Raw genomic sequence first — 17,383 nt, 5'->3', positions numbered from 1 at the left:
AATAAACCCATTAATGCTGCGCTTAATTTCTTTGTATTGTAATTTCATAGATTTATTCCTGTCTCAGGTGGAGCTGCATACCCGAAATACAACACCTTTCCTATGGGATTTTTATGAACTCCTTGTGAACCTTTTATTAACTACCTATGCTACACAAGTGCATCTTCACATTTATCTAGGCATTTATGTGGATGATGCATTAGCCTTTGTTTGCGCCACAATTTCATTTGTTGTTTGGGCAAAGGTATGACACATACATAGTTACATTGATACAAGCTGGACAAATGTAACTGTGTAAACATTTCCGTACCCAACATTTAAACCTCAGCTTTAAAAAAATATGTGCTGTACTAACATGTGACAGGTTCTGTATACCAAAAGCGGGCTTAGGATTTGTACTAGGTGATAGGAGTTCCTGAATAATTTCTACACCACGATCTTGCCGTTTGCGTGGTATATTTTAAGGCCGTGCTGAGCGGCCAGTAACATCTAACAAAACTACTTGAAAGCCCTTGTATAGTCAAACGTGCTTAGTAATGCATTTGTGCTGCATATGAAACGACAAAATTAGTATAAGCTTCGGGTCAATTTGTTTCACTGCTCTGCATCTTGATTTGACAGTAAATTATAAAAATCACTGTGCAACCAACTATAGCACTACAGCCATGGCTAAAAGTTTTGAGAATGACACAAATATTACATTTTCACAAAGTCTGCTGCTTCTGTGTTTTGTCAGATGTTACTGTGGTATACTGAAGTAGAATTACAAACACTTCATAAGGCTTTTATTGACAATTACATTAAGTTTATACAAAATAGTCAATATTTCTAGTGTTGACCTCTGCAAATCACCCTGGTATGCGGTCAATCAACTTCTGGGCCACATCCTGACTGACAGCAGCCCATTCTTGCATAATCAATGCTTGGAGTTTGTCAGAATTTGTGAGGGGATATTTTTTATTCACCCACCTCTTGAGGATTGCCCACAACTTCTCAATGGGATTAAGGTCTGGGGAATTTCCTGGCCATGGACCCAAAATTTCAATGTTTTGTTCCCCAAGCCACTTAGTTATCACTGTTGCCTTATGACATTGTGCTCCATCATGCTGGAAAAGGCATTTTTACTCACGAAAACTGTTCTTGGAGGGTTGGGAAAAATTGCTCTCGAAGGATGTCTTTTTGCACTATTCTTTTGTTCATGGCTGTGAGCGTGCCCACTTCCTTGGCTGAAAAGCAACCCCACTTCTGGAATCATGACACAGGACTGATGGTAGAGCGCTCCAGATAAGGTTTTTTACAGATCCCGAAAACAATTGGAAAGGGGATTCATCAAAGAAAATGACTTTACCCCAGTCCTCAGCAGTCCAATCCCCCTACCTTTTTCAGAATATCAGTCTGTCCCTGATGTCTTTTCTGGAGAGAAGTGGCTTTTTTTCTTGACACCAGGCCATCCTCCAAAAGTCTTCTCCTCACTGTGCGTGCAGATGCACTCACACCTACCTGCTGCCATGTTTGTGCCTCGATCCCACAGCTGAATCAACTGTAGAAGACGGTACTGGCACTTGCTGGACTTTCTTGGGCGCCCTGAAGCCTTCACAACAATCGAACCTCTCTTCTTAAAGTTCTTGATGATCCGATAAATGGTTGATTTAGGTGCAACCTTAGTAGCAGCAATATCCTTGCCTGTGAACCCCTTTTTGTGCAAAGGAATGATGACTGCACGTTTCCTTGAAGAACAATGATTTCAAGCACCACCTTCCTTTTAAAGCTTCCAGTCTTTTATTCTAACTCAATCAGCAATACAGAGTGATTTCCAGCCTTGTCCTCATCAACACTGACACCTGTGTTAATGAGAGAATCACTGACATGACGTCAGCTGGTCCTTATGTGGCAGTGCTGAAATTCAGTGGAAATGTTTTTTTTTTGGGGGATTAAGCCCGGGTTCACACCTATGCGAATTAGAGGTGCGTTTCCGCACCTCTAATTCGCATAGCAGGAGAATGTGACTGGCTCCCTATGGAGCCAGTTCACATATCTCCGGGGCGGCTGCGGTGCGCACTGCACAAAAACGCTGTGCGTCTTTGGCTGCGTTTCAGGGCCGAATTCAGGCATAGAATGGGCCCTGATTCATCCCTGAAACGGTGAACAGGGACGCACAGCGCTCCTGTGCGATCCGCAGCCCGTTGTGGTGTGAACCCGGGCTCAATCATTTTCATGTCAAAGAGGGACTTAGCAATACATTGCAATTCATCTGATCACTCTGCATAACATTCTGGAGTAAATGCAAATTGCCAACATAAAAACTGAGGCAGCAGACTTTGTGAAAATTAATATTTGTGTCATTCTTAAAACTTTTGGACACGGCTGTACAATGGTCTATGGAAAGGAGATGTCCGAAGGTGTGATCTTACCAAGCACTCTGTTCAATGGTTCTTTAGAACTGATGTTGTGGATCTGCGAGGCGGAGAGAGAGTTGTTCATAGGACGCTCAGCTGTGAATGGAGAACAGACATTTTATGTGACTTTACAACAAATAACACATTTATTAAATGCAGTCATGGGCCAATGAAGCAGGTTTAGAAGCAGACTAAAGCCACAAAATGTACTAGCTATGACTACTTGCTTCTTTAGATTATATTATATCTGGACATCTGTTGAGGAATCCAATAAAAACGAATTGTAAGGAAAAGAGGCTATTTAGAGGGATCGCAAGATTCTCTGGAGCTCTTTCCACACTATATCACTTTACATTTCCCTTTTTTAGGTCAGCTGCAAATCCTGAGATATGTGTTCAGGAAAACTATAGAACAACAAACTCAAAGAGGTGTTGGGAACTTTTAGACTTGTATGTGTAGTCAGACGAAGGAAAACTTGGCAAGGTGGCTCCCACACAGCAAAGCTTCCCTCGACATGCACCCAAAAGGTAGCTCAAACCACAAATACAGAAAGGAATGCCAGACAAAAGACAGATAAGAGTCCAAAATCATTTTAATTGTTGTTAAAATTCAAGTCATATAAAAACAGCCAACACATTTCAGGGCAATAACACTCTCCCTTTTTGTGGTATATGCTCATGCATTTTTCATCATGACTGTTTTTTGCTTATTCTTGTAGCCCTGATGAAGGGGGAGTGGTGCACCTAAAACACTTTGGTTTTATGACTTATTGTTTTGGACTCTTTTATCCCGTTTTAGTCTGGTGCTACTGTCTATATTTCTACAGGGACACTATAAGTAATTTTAAAATACAGTATAACAGCACAAAATAGTTTGGATGAGCAAAGTGCAGCAACCCTTAGCAGCTAACAGTAAAAAAGGCTCTTGAAGGAGAACTCTCAGACTCTCCTCTTCTGACATCCACTGCCTCCTCGCCCTTCTTACTGATCTATCATTGATTCCCACTGTAACCTCTTCACTCTAACTCCTCCATCACTGACCCCCATTACTTTCTATCCCTTGCCACTGATCCATCACTGATTCCCATTACTTTGCATCCCTTACCAATGATCCCCACTGCTACCTCCATCACTGACCCCTATTACGTTCCATCCCTTACCACTGATCCCCACTGCTACCTCCATTACTGACCCCTATTACGTTCCATCCCTTACCACTGATCCCCACTGCTACCTCTATCACTGACCTCCATTACTTTTCAGCCCTTACCACTGATCCATCACTGACCCCCACGGTCAACTACCAGCTCTTATTCCTCCATCACTGATCACATTACCTCCTCTCCTCCTCCACTGACATCCACTGCCTCCTCTCCCTTGCCAACCATCTGTCACTGATTTCCACTGCTACCTCTCTATTCTTTTTTTTTTTTTTTTTAACAGAAAAGTACCTCTCTACTCTTACTCCTCCATCACTGACCCCCATTACCTTCTCTCCCTTACCACTGATCTGGCCTTCGGGAAGAAGCTCAAGACCCATCTCTTCTGAAGACCCAGATGGACACTGGCGGCAAAAGCACCTTGAGGCGATTAAGTTTGCACATGTAGCGCTATACAAGTTACTCATTCATTCACTGATCCATTATCTCGTCTCCTCCTCCACTGACAACCACAGCATCCCCAACCTGCCTACAGATCTATCACTGATTTCCACTGCCGCCTTTCCACTCTTACTCATCCATCACTGCCAGGGTTGCCAACTTTCAATACATTTCCAAACAGTTTGTAAAAATTCATAATTTTTGCAACTGTCCGTGAATAGAAACCGGCCGACATTCGGCCCGTGTGTATGGCAGCTGGACCGATGAACGGCCAGCTTCTGTCGAAGGCTCATGACCGAACAAGGTCTGCCGACTGGTTCCCACTCAGTCGGATTGTTCTGGCGGGGGGGGGGGCATCCCCTTGTCAGAACACAATGCCTCAGCGGGGAGATCGCTCAGCAGGGGAGTACAGCGGCTCCAATCTGAGCTGTCAGTTTTTTTTCATTCAACCCACTGGGTCGAATGAAAATAAAACTAGTGGTGTGTACGAGGCTTTATAGTATACCTGTCACACAAAAGGCAAGATCATGGTGTTGTAGAAACTGTTCAGGAGTTCCTTTCACCTACTACTATTCCTACACTCTACCTATTTCTTTTGATCTACAGAACATGTCAGCACATGTTAGTACAGCACATATTTTTTAAAGCTGAAATTTAAAGGTTAGGTATGGAAATGTTTACACAGTTACATCGGTCCAGCCTGGACCAATGTAAGTATGTACAGTGGCTATAAAAAAAAAGTCTACACACCCCTGTTAAAAAGTCAGGTTTCTGTGATGTAAAAAATAAGTCAAAGATAAATCATTTCAGAACTTTTTCCACCTTTAATGTGATCTACAAACTGTACAACTCAGATGAACAACAAACTGAAAACTTTTAGGTGGAGGGAAGTAAAAATAAAAACTAAAATAATATGGTTGCATAAGTGTGCACACCTTTAACCACTTCAATACCAGGCACTTAGACACCTTCCTGCCCAGGCCAATTTTCAGCTTTCAGCGCTGTCGCAATTTGACACTGTAACCCAAACAAATTTTTTATCATTTTGTTCCCACAAATAGAGCTTTCTTTTGGTGGTATTTAACCGGTTCAATATCGGGCATTTTCACCCCCTTCCTTCCCAGACCAGTTTTTAGTTTTCAGCGCTGTCGCACTTTAGACGACAATTGCGCGGTCATGCGACATTGTACCCAAACAAAATTGACGTTCTTTTTTCCCCACAAATAGAGCTTTCTTATGGTGGTATTTGATCACCTCTGCGGTTTTTATTTTTTGCGCTATAAACAAAAGAAGAGCGACAATTTTGAAAAAAACACAATATTTTTTACTTTTTGCTATAATAAATATCCCAATTTAAAAAAAAAAAAAAAATTTTTTTCTTCAGTTTAGGCCGATACGTATTCTTCTACATATTTTTGTTAAAAAAAAAATTGCAATAAGCGTATATTGATTGGTTTGCGCAAAAGTTATAGCGTCTATAAAATACGGGATAGATTTATGGCATTTTTTAAAAAAAAAAATTTATTTATTTTTTTTACTAGTAATAGCGGTGATCAGAGATTTTTTTTTCGTGACTGTGACATTATGGCGGACACATCGGACACTTTTGACACATTTTTGGGACCATTCACATCTATACAGCGATCAATGCTATAAAATTGCATTGATTACTGTGTAAATGTGACAGGCAGTGAAGGGGTTAACCACTAGGGGGCGGGGAGGGGTTAAATGTGTTTCCTAGGGAATGCTTCTAACTGTAGGGGGAGGAGGGGCACAAGGGGAGGAGACCGATCAGTGTTCCGCTGTTCTGGGAACACAGATCTCTCCTCTGAACTGACAGGATGTGGATCTGTGTGTTTACACACACAGATCCACGGTCCGGCCCGGTTAACGGGCAATCGCGGGTGCCCGGCGGACATCGCGGCCGCTGGGCACACGCACCGTGTCCCGAGCAACGCGGCGGGCGCACGCGCCCCCTAGGCGGCCGGGAACCCGAGGCCGTCATATGACGTCCACCCAGGATGGGAGATCCCATCTGTGGACGTCATTTGTCTATGGCCGGGTAGGGAAGCGGTTAACCACCTCTGTGGTTTTTATTTTTTGTGCAACAAATAAAAAAAGACCGAAAAATTTGAAAAAAAAAAAAGTTTTTCCTTGTTTCTGTTAAAAATTTTTGTAAATAAGTAAGTCTTCTTCTTCTTCAATGACGGGCACTGATATGGCTGCACTGACGGGCAACAATGAGGTGGCACTGATGATGGGCACTGATAGGCAGCACTGATGAGCACTGATAGGTGGCACTGATGGGTACTTATGGGTGGCACTGATAGGTGGGCACTGACAGGTGGCACTGATGGACACTAATGGGTGGCACTGATGACACTAATGGGTGGCATTGCTGGGCATCACTGATATAATGGTGGCACAGATCGGGCATAATTTGCACATGTGGATGGCCATGGGGTACATACCTGGCCATCCACATGTGGCCCCCTTCCCTGGTGGTCCTGGCGGCATCCCTGGTGTTCTAGTGTGGGCATCAGCGCAGACCGCCCCCTCCGTCAGGAGAGCCGCCGATCGGCTCTCCTCTACTCGCGTCTGTCAGACGCGAGTGAGGAAAAGCCGATCAACGGCTTTTCCTATTGACATCGTGATCAGCTGTGATTGGACACGGCTGATCACGTGGTAAAGAGCCTCCCCATGGAGCACGGCGGCTGTTATCCTGCTGGACGTCATATGACGCCCAGTCAGGATAACTGAACCTCCGCCCGGCCGTCAATCTGCTATAGGCCGGGCGGGAAGTGGTTAAACTAATACTTTGTTGAATCACCTTTTGATTTTATTACAGCACTCTTTTTGGGTATGAGTCTATCAGCATGGCACATCTTGACTTGGCACCATTGGTCCACTCTTCTTTACAATCTGTCAGATTGCGAGGGCATCTCCTGTGCACAGCTCTCTTCAGATCACCCCACAGATTTTCAATCGGATTCAGGTCTGGGCACTGGCTGGGCCATTCCAAAACATTAATCTTCTTCTAGTGAAGCCATTCCTTTGTTGATTTGGGTCGTTGTCATGCTGAAAGATCAAGTTCCTCTTCATGTTCAGCTCTCTAGCAGAAGCCTGAAGGTTTTGTGCCAATATTGACTGGTATTTGGACCTGTTCATAATTCCCTCTACCTTGACTAAGGCCCCTGTTCCAGCTGAAGAAAAACAGTCCCAAAGCATGATGCTGCCACCATCATGCTTCACTGTGGGTATGGTGGTCTTTTGGTGATGTGCGGTGTTTTTGCACCAACATATCTTTTATCACCAAAAAGTTCAACCTTGGTTTCATCAGACTATAACTCATTTTCCCACATGCTTTTGGGAGACTTCAGATGTGTTTTTCCTAAATTTAGCTGGGCTTGGATGTTTTTCTTCGTAAGAAAAGGCTTCCGCTTTGCCACCCTACCTCATAGCCCAGACATATGAAGAATATGGGATATTGTTGTCACATGTACCACACAGCCAGTATTTGCCAGATAAATATTCCTACAGCTCCTTTAATATTGCTGTAGGCCTCTTGGCAGCCTCCTTGACCAGTTTCTTCTTGTCTTTTCATCAATTTTGGAGGGACATCCAATTCTTGGTAATGTCACTGTAGTTCAATATTTTCTCCACTTGATGATGACAGTCTTCACTGTGTTCCATATATATCTATGTATATCTAATGTCTTGGTAATTCTTTTGTACTCCTCTACTGACTGATACCTTTTAACAATGAGATCCCTTTGATGCTTTAGAAGCTCTCTGCGGACCATGGTTTTTGCTGTAGGATGCGACTAAGAAAATGTCAAGAAAGATCTATTGGACAGCTGAACTTTATTTGGGGTTAAGCACTTTAAATGATGGCAGGTGTGTACTGACTCCTATTTAACATGAGTATGAATGTGATTGCTTAATTCTGAACACAACTACATCCCCAGTTAAAAAGGGGTGTGCACACCTCTACAACCACATTATTTTATTTTTACTCCCCCCCCCCCAAAGATTTCAGTTTGTTGTTCAACTGAATTGTACAATTTAAAGGTCACATAAAAAGTGAAAAAAGTTCTGAAATGATTTATCTGTCTCTCATTTTTTTACAGAAACCTGATATTTTAACAGGGGTGCGTAGACATTTTATATCCACTGTATGCGTCATACCTTTGCACAGACAGCAAATTAAATTATGGGGCAATCAAATGCTAATGCATCGTCCACATAAATTAGCCTCTACCCACCTAGATAAATCTGAAGATACACTTGAGTAGCATAGGTAGTTCATAAAATGTTCAAAAGGAGTTTAAAAAAATCCCATAGGACGGGTTTTGTACTTCAGTAGGCAGCTCCACCTGACCTCCACTGACTCCTCTCCCTTCTCACTGATCCATCACTCATCCCCCACTGCCAACTCTCCACTCATACTCCTCCATCGGGAGACCCCCATTACCTACTCTCCCTTCCCAATGATCTATCACTGACCCCCACACTTCTACTGCTCGATTGCCTGCCACCCCCCCCCCCCCCGACTCCATTTCCTCCCCTTTTACATACCTCCTTACTGACTCCCAATGCAGTTTAAAAGATTCCCACTTCGTCAACCCTTAAACTGCTTGACACACACACTTCTGCTATTATTAAAATCAGCAAATAATCACTGTGTATTAAAACTTATCTTTGTTTAAATTGGTTTCCCCGAAAAAGGTGTGCACACTTTTAACTCTCTCAAAAAGAAAAATGGTATTTCATCAGAAATGTTCAAATGTTTGCATAAGACTGGCTTTTCAAAAGCATGCATCTGTGATCTTGAGTTTTTTAAATTAGAAACAGATTTTTTTTCTTCTTCTACTTGGTAATGTTGAGTGATAGGGAATTCTGTAATTTAAAGTGATGACTCATCAAACAAGTCTCAGATTTTGTTTTTTGGTTTTACACGTGTCTGAGTAATTTCTGTACTTCCTGGCCTGCTATAATACCTTAACATGAAGACCCCAAGCCACACAGGAAATTCGCATCACTATGAATTTCCAGGATTGCAGTGCTATTCACTGACAGCTACAATGGATAGCAGTGCTCAAATCATGAGTTTTAGTGACTATGAACTAGCTAGCTGTATTTAAGGTAGCAACAGAATGACGTATAAATGTAATCCATCTGAATGATGTCAGATTATGGAACAAATGGTCAGTCACAAAAAAGGAGAACTGAAACATTAAAGTCTCCTTCTAAGAAAGACTGGTCAAAAGGAAGTTGACAAATAGTTTTTAGAACTCTATTAGCAGTTTTCCTTTTTTTAAAGGCATGTACGTTTCTCAAGCTTTAGCTATAGATGAGCCAGCATTTTCAGTAAGATTACAAAATGACCCAGCGTAAATCATTCCACTCACTGTTAAAAGGCAATGGAATTTAGAAGTACTTTCAAACTACATTTGGCAAGTCTCTGATGGCACTATCGAAACTACTAAGATTTTTCACACAACACCAGTGAGCACTCACTACAGAAAGTGGCCTGCTACCCTAATGCTGTCAATACTAACATACTCATACTCTTGGACCTTTCTTGCTGCCTTCGACACAGTTGACCACCTGCTCCTCTTCAACAAACTCCACTCCCCTGGCCTCCGTGATTCTGCTCTTTCATGGTTCTCCTCCTACCTATCTTACCGCACTTTCAGTGTCACATACAACATCTCCTCCACTCTGCTTCCTTTTCTGTTGGGGTACCCCAAGGCTCCGCCCTTGGACCCCTCCTATTTTCTCTGGGCCAGTTGATGACCTCCCATGGCTTCCAATACCACCTCTATGCTGACGATACCAGATATTTCTCTCCACTCCTCAACTTATCTCCTCACGTAGTACAAGCTTACTGAGCAACATGTCAGTAGGGTTGTCCCGATATGATACTATTATCGGTACCGATACCGAGCATTTGCGCGAGTACTTGTACTCACACAAATGCTCCTGATGCCTTAGCCGATACCTGGAATGGGAGAGAGGCAATGTGCAACAAGAAGTCAGTGGCAGAGTCAGCGGACAGCGAGTCCTCAAGCAGGTAAGCTGGCACGGGTGCAGGGCACAGCTGCATCATCCATCGGGATCGGCGACCGGAGTTGGCACATTCAGTAATGGAAGTGACGCTCCGTGTTGCCCTTACACCGTCAGTGCTTGAAAATCCCGACGCCCATCTTAGTACACCCTGCACTCGGCCACAGTATGCCAGCAGCGGACATCTTGTTACACCCAGCCCATATAGTTCGGGCTTGGTGTAACAAGATGTCCACTTCTGCTCCTTAATTGAGGCTAAGTGCAAGGTGTACCAAGATGAGTATCGCAGAGGCAGCATAGAAAAATAAATCCTCTCGTGCCCATAAGTGCCAGCCATCAATCAGTGCTCATCAGTGACATCTGTTAGTGCCATCCCTCAGTGCCCATCCAGCCAGTGCCACTGCCAGCCATCAGTGTGTGCCACCTTTCAGTGCCCATCAGTGCGTGCCACCTGTGCCACCAGTGCATGCCACCTATCAGTGCCCATCAGTGATTGCCACCTAACAGTGCGTGTCACCTATCAGTGCTTATCAGTGCTGCATAATCAGTGCCACCTATTAGTGCTCATCAGTCAGCGTCATATATCAGTGCCATCCATCAGTACATGCCACCTATCAGTGCCTTTCAGTCAGTGACACCTATCAGTGCTCAGCCATCAGTGTGTGATTAAATAATGCAATGTTATATTTTTTACTGTTTTGCACTTTTGGTTGGTTTGTGAGATTTTTTTATATTTGTTATGTATTGTTGTTGTTAAGATATTTTGATGTTGTAAAATATATTTTTTGTATTTATCAACATGTTCTGTGAAAATTTGAGTTTACTGTGTGACAAGCAAATAAAACAGTTTTTTTCTTTTATAATGTCTTGAGTTACAGTTCTTCATAATTATAAAGAAGATATCATTAGTCTGTATTTTGGTTTGAAAACTGTCACATGACATTAAAAAAAAAGTATCGGTAATCGGTATCAGCGAGTACTTGAAAAAAGTATCGGTACTTGTACTCGGTCTTAAAACAGTGGTATCGGGACAACCCTACATATCAGTATGGATGTCACACCAATTCCTCAAACTCAATAATTTCTAAAACTGAGCTTGTAATATTTCCTTCTCCCCGATCTCCTCCCCATGATTTTGCCATCAAGATCAACAGCACAACCATTGGTCCCTTCACACATGCCAGGGTGCTGTGTGTAATCCTAGACTCTGACCTCTCCTTCAGCCCCCACAGCCAATCACTCTGCAACATCTCCAGAATTCACCCCTTCCTGATCAACGACAGCACACAACTACTTATTCACTCCTTGGTTATTTTCCGCCTCGACTACTTCAACTCTCTCCTCACTGGCCTACCCTTACACAGGCTATCCCCCTTTAGTCTATTATGATTGTTGATGCTAGACTAATACACCTTACTAACCAATGCGTGACTGCTGTTCCTCTCTGGCAATTCCTTCACTGGCTTCCACTACCCCACTGTATAAAATTCAAAATACTAACCACAACATACAAGGCCATCCACAACATCACCCCCAGCTACATCACCAACCTCATCTGCAGATATCGCCCAAATTGTCCCCTCAGCTCCTCCCAGGTCCTCCTGCTCTCTAGCTCCCTTGTTACCTCATCCCATGCTCTCCTCCAAGACTTCTACAGAGCTGCTCCCATCCTCTGGAACTCCCTGCCCTAGTATGCCTGGTCAGCCCCTACCCTGTCCGTCTTTAGGCGATCCCTGAAAACTCACTTATTCAGGTAAACCTAACCAAACTCCACCTAAGAAATGTACTCAAGCCACTTTCATCAGATTACCCAGCTATTACCTTTTGTACCACCTACCCCTCCCTTTAGATTGTAAGCTCAATGAGCAGGGCCCTCCTGTGCCTTGTGTATTGAATTGTAATTGCACTGTCCCCCCTCTACATTGTAAAGCACTGCGCAAACTGTTGGCGCTATATAAAGCCTGTCTAATAATGTTAGCCACTGGCAGAGACACAAACTTGATTCCTTGTTTTTTATAGATTATGCTGCCCGCAATAAAGCATGATCAAATTAGCTCTGGTGGGGGAAAAAATTCCTTCCTGATCCCCAGGATCAACAACCTCTGACGTTATGCAGGAATCCATAATTGTCACTGACTAAATGGGCATTAAAGTGATTGTAAGGCTTAACCCCTTGATGCCGACGTAACACAAATATGCCACCCCACTGGACTGAGCTTTGTTCCGTGGGGCCGCATATCTCTCTTTGTACTGGGAACGCGCCGTATGGAGGTCTCACCCAGAGTCCTGTTCTAACGATTGGGAACGTCTGATTCCAGGTCACCTGATCACTGTTATCACAGTGATCAGTCACTGTGAAGCCCGCCCCTGTGTTTTCTGTCTCTGTGAATGGACGAAAGAGATACATTGCATCTTTCTCGATCCTCAGGGTCAGGGCCAAGGGTCAGGATTTTTTTTATTTCTATTTTTTAATTAGTATCAGTGTCAGTGTATTTTATTTATTTATTTATTTATTTTAATTTTTTATTTATCAAAGGAGACAGGTTTACAGGAACCAACACAGCATTAATTGACAACACGAAGATCAACACTACGGTTTAAACGATTATATACATAACATAGGTATACTTTGCTTTATATATATTGTGGATTTCTTGAATTAACCTGCTATGCAAGATTGGTGTCTTTTCACAGATATATAATGGGTAGTGTTTCCTGAAGCAGGGTGTAGCACTAGCGGTATCTGTGTTTCTCAACCTATTATTTATAGTAAAATATGATTATCCAGTGAGAATATTTATGCGGGGTCTGTAGTGAGTTCCTACACATGCCCTGCCCCCCTCCATTTTCTCGTTTTCTTGTAGATAAAATAAGGAAAGATAGCCTGTTTTTATGTTACAGGCTAAAGTTCAAGAGAGGGGAAGAAAAGTGGAAATACAGAGGGTAGGGGGGGTGTGGTGGGGGAAATATTCGCGAACATGGACTCCCCATTGTGGCCTACCGAGAGCAGTCCTACATCCATTAGTTGGTAGTTTAATGTCAGAGGGTCCTGTAATTGAATCTATTCTATTCCCGGTCACGAATTCGGATCATCTCTCCCAAGGGCCTGTCCCTCCTCTGAGTAGTGAAACATATTCCAAAGCTGCCATGTCCTGGAGTATGTTTCGTTTCTGTTTTGGTTCGTAAGGATTAGATCTTCCAATTTATTAATTTCGTCTATCTTCCTAAGCCATCCAGCAATGGAGGGTGGGTGAGGAGATTTCCAATTAAGTGGAATACATGCTTTGGCCGCGTCTAGTAGGTGTCTTACAATTGACTTTTTGTATATATGCGAGGGGGTATCAGTGGCATGTAGCAGGAAATATGCTGGATCGTCGGGGACAGTGCGGTCAGTGAATCTTTGTACTATCTTACGAACTGCCTCCCAAAAGCTTCTTATCTTGGGGCAGGACCAGAAAATATGTAATAACGTGCCCGTCTCTTGTTGACACCTCCAACATAATTCAGATGTACCGGGGTAGAATTTGTGTAACTCTGCTGGTGTTCTGTACCATCGTGTAAAGATCTTGTAGTTAGTTTCCTGGTACTTAGTACATATGGATGATTTGTGTATGAATTGGAGGATGTGGAGTCGTTCTTGTGCGTTAAAGTGGCGGTTTAAATCTTGTTCCCATTTAACAAAACTGGGGTGTTGGTCTTCCGATGGTGTTATGAGCATGTTGTAAGTCAGGGATAACGTATGTGTCAGTGTTCCTTTTTCCGTACATATTTCTTCAAATTTAGTGAGGGGTGGGTCCTTTATTATAGGTGGGGCCATACTGTTGAGGAAGTGTGATAGTTGGTGAGCTCTTAGAAAGTCAAGGCGGTATAGTCCGTTCGGGTCCGAGAGTTCGATGAGAGTCGCCCATCTACCCTCAGTACTGAAATCGGAAGCTTGATATTTCCCAGTGTCTTTTATTCCTGGTTCAAATTGGGTATTACCTATTATGGGCCTCAGTGGTGAGTTCCTAGTAGACAAACCAAATTGTGTTAGAAGCCGCGTGCATACTTTTAAGGTATTGCCAATCAAGGGATGGCATCGTATTTGTGAGGGGAGTGTCGCATTACACCATGGGGCCCTTTGAAGAGGTATCTCAGATTGTGCTTGTTCTAATTGTGGCCATATTTTGGTTTCTGTATGTCGACACCAATCGATAAGTCTGCTTAAGTGTATCGCTTGGTAATATGTCTTAATCTCCGGCATGGCCAGGCCTCCATGTTGTTTCGGGAGGGATAGTGTCTGTCTAGGGAGGCGTGGCTTTTTCCCAGCCCATAAGAAGGTTACGAATAGGGTGTGTACTTGTTTAAAGTAGGTTGCTGGTATTTGGATTGGTATGGCCTGTAGGAGGTACAAAAATTTGGGTAAAATCATAATTTTTTAATATATTGCATCGGCCAAACCACGAGTGTAGACCATTCTTCCATTTGTGGAGTAAGTTTTGTATGGTTTTCAGTAATGGCAGGAAGTTAAGTTTGAAGAGTTGGGAGAGTTTTGGGGGAATATAGGTACCTAAGTATTTCAATGCTGTATTCGTCCATTTGAATTTGAAGCTGTTCACAAAGTGTGTGAGCTTTGGCATTGGTATACCTATTCCCATCGCCTCCGATTTATGAAAATTTATTTTCAGATTAGATAGCTGTCCGTATATCTCAAATTTTTTCATTAGATTTGGGAGGGATATGGATGGGTTGGAGATAGAAAACATCAAGTCATCTGCGTATGCAGATACTTTGTGTTGGGTGCCCTGAATTGCAATTCCTGAAATATCTTTGTTTAGTCTCACGTGGCAGAGGAACGGTTCCAGCGACAGTGCGAATAGTAAAGGCGAGAGTGGGCATCCCTGCCTAGTTCCGTTTAGTATTTGGAATGGGTCCGAGACAACACCATTAGCCCTGACTCTGGCTGACGGGTTTGTGTATGCAGCTGATATCCAGTTAAGCAGCTTTTCTCCCACTCCAATATGTTTAAGTGTTTCAAATAGGAACCGCCATTTCACACGATCAAACGCTTTTTCAGCGTCCGTGCTAAGGAAGATACATGGCGTTTTGTCTCTATTTGCTATGTGGAGTAAGTTCAGTACCTTAATGGTGTTATCTCTGGCCTCTCTTGATGGCACGGAACTAACCTGATCTAGGTGTATGAGGTGTGGAAGGTGTTGTTGTATTCTTAGGGCTATGATCTTGGTAAAAAGTTTTAGATCTGTATTTAGTAGGGATATCGGGCGATAACTGCCGCATTGTTTAGGATCTTTACCCTCTTTCGGTATCACCGAGATTTGTGCCTGTAGAGTAGTGGGGTGTAGTCTAGAACCTGCGCCCAGGTCGTTAAATAATTTAAGCATATGTTGTCCTAGGGTTGATAAGAACGTCTTATAGTAGGTAATGGTTAAACCGTCTGGTCCCGATGCTTTCCCCTGTTTGGCTGATTTAAGAGCTAGTTGTAGCTCGATTAAAGTGATGGGTTCCTCTAAAATTTCTCTAGTCTCAGTCGACAGTGTTGGCATGAGTGACGTGGCTATGTATTCGGGTGTGCTATCCATTGTGGTCGGTGTGTCTTGTAAATTATATAAAGAGTTATAGTATGTTCTAAACTCTTCGGTTATTTGCTTAGGAAGAGATGTTACCCGTCCCGAAGGAGTTATGATCTGAGGTATGTAAGATGCTTGTTTTTGTTGCTGTAGGGACCGGGCAAGCATCCTTCCACATTTGTTGCCCGACTCATAAACTTTTTTCCTACAAATCTGTATGGCCGCTTTGGCTTTGAAGTATAGTAGGTCAGTGACCTGCTTACGGGTGATGTCAAGCTCGGCCCCTATGTCCCTTGTCGGGTTCAGTTTATGTGTCGTTTCTAGTGTTTGCATTTTTCGTAGTAGAGTTGTTAATTGTTCCTCTCTTTGGCGTTTCAATCTGGCGCCATGCTTAATAAGTACACCCCGGATCACGGCTTTATGCGCTTCCCACACTAGGCCAACGTCGCATTCAAGGGTAATGTTAGCGTTAAAGTAGTGTCCAATTTCCTTTACCACATCTGCATAGACCTCCGGGTCCTGCAGAAGGCTCTCATTTAATCGCCATGGCGGGCGTTGTGACGTACGTATGCCATCAAGGGAATAGCGTAACACTATCGGGGCATGATCTGACCATGTGATCGACTCTATTTTAGTGCTTTCAACTGCCTGCAAGTTTCTATGTGGGATTAAAAAGTAGTCGATGCGGGAGTACGTCTGATGTGGTTGTGAAAAGAACGTGTAATCCCTCTCTCCTGGGTGAAAGAGGCGCCATATGTCGATCAGTTGTGCCGAGTGTAACGCTGTGTTTATGCGTTTTCGTGATGCTCTTGAGATCGATGATGTACCAGAGGATGTGTCTTCAGTCGGGATTAAGGGGGTGTTTAAGTCTCCTCCAATAATTAGTTGTCCTTCGGCAAAATGTAAAAGGTGGTCTAGTTGTTTCGCAATGAATGTGTCCTGATGGTCATTGGGAGCGTATAAATTTGCAAAGGTCACCTTCCTGTCACCTATTAGGCCTTTTAAGTACAAGTATCGTCCTTCTGGGTCTGTTTTAGTGTCTAGCCATTTCCATGGTATTTTTGCTGATATTAAGATCGAGACCCCCCTGGATTTGGCCTGTGTGTTGGTAGAGTGATAAACCGTCGGGTAGTATTTGTTTCTGAGAATAGGTATGGTGTTGTCTCTGAAATGTGTTTCCTGTAGTAGGATTACATCAGCTTGCAGACGTCTCATGTCCTGCAACAATATGCGTCTTTTTTCTGGTGTATTTAGGCCCTTTGCGTTCAAGGAGATTATGGTTAGGGCGTCCATGCTCGCGAATAGAGGGGGGATTGGGTTTTAGGGTAGGTGTTGGAGGTCAGTAGTAGTCAGATAGAAAGTTAGAGGGCAGAGAGGGATAGGAAAAATGGAGAGGATAGTGTTGGAACTAGCAGTCCCTAGGAAAGAAGAGAGTGTGCTACGAGGCAAGAGAGAAACTTGCCAGTACGCTGCTCAGGAATGACCTGAGTGTGCAGCGCTGTCCTAAGTAGGGGATTGGATAGACACAGCCGAGCTTTGGGTTTCCCGGTGTCCTCTCCCCCCCGGCATATATATAAGTGATGTCTTAAGTGTTAAATCGGAATAACATTTCAGTCTGGTAATAGGTGGAGTTTACCTAAAGCAAGTGGCGGTTTAGAGAAAGCTACTGAGCAGCAGTAAACTAAACATTATTAAACATTATTAAACTTGGAACTGTAATACAAGAGATACATTCAGAGCAGATTACATTC

The 17,383-nt window shown here is 43.3% G+C and overlaps 1 protein-coding gene and 1 long non-coding RNA gene across 2 annotated transcripts in view; one reads left to right on the top strand and one right to left on the bottom strand.

The window, feature by feature from the left end:
• Window positions 1-17,383, bottom strand: part of MED24 (mediator complex subunit 24) — a 129,483-nt gene that overhangs the window by 3,991 nt on the left and 108,109 nt on the right. The window contains exon 23 of the mRNA XM_073608012.1: window positions 2,412-2,492. Coding sequence (XP_073464113.1) covers window positions 2,412-2,492 — 81 coding nt within the window. The remainder of the gene's footprint in view (window positions 1-2,411; window positions 2,493-17,383) is intronic.
• The window catches only part of LOC141114371 (uncharacterized), an 85,138-nt gene that overhangs the window by 61,081 nt on the left and 6,674 nt on the right, over window positions 1-17,383 (top strand). The window lies entirely within an intron of this gene.

Source organism: Aquarana catesbeiana, linkage group LG12 (assembly GCF_042186555.1).
Source record: "Aquarana catesbeiana isolate 2022-GZ linkage group LG12, ASM4218655v1, whole genome shotgun sequence".
NCBI lineage: Eukaryota > Metazoa > Chordata > Amphibia > Anura > Ranidae > Aquarana > Aquarana catesbeiana.
The sequence above is the reverse complement of the archived record's forward strand: the minus strand, read 5'-3'. Positions and strand labels throughout refer to the sequence as shown.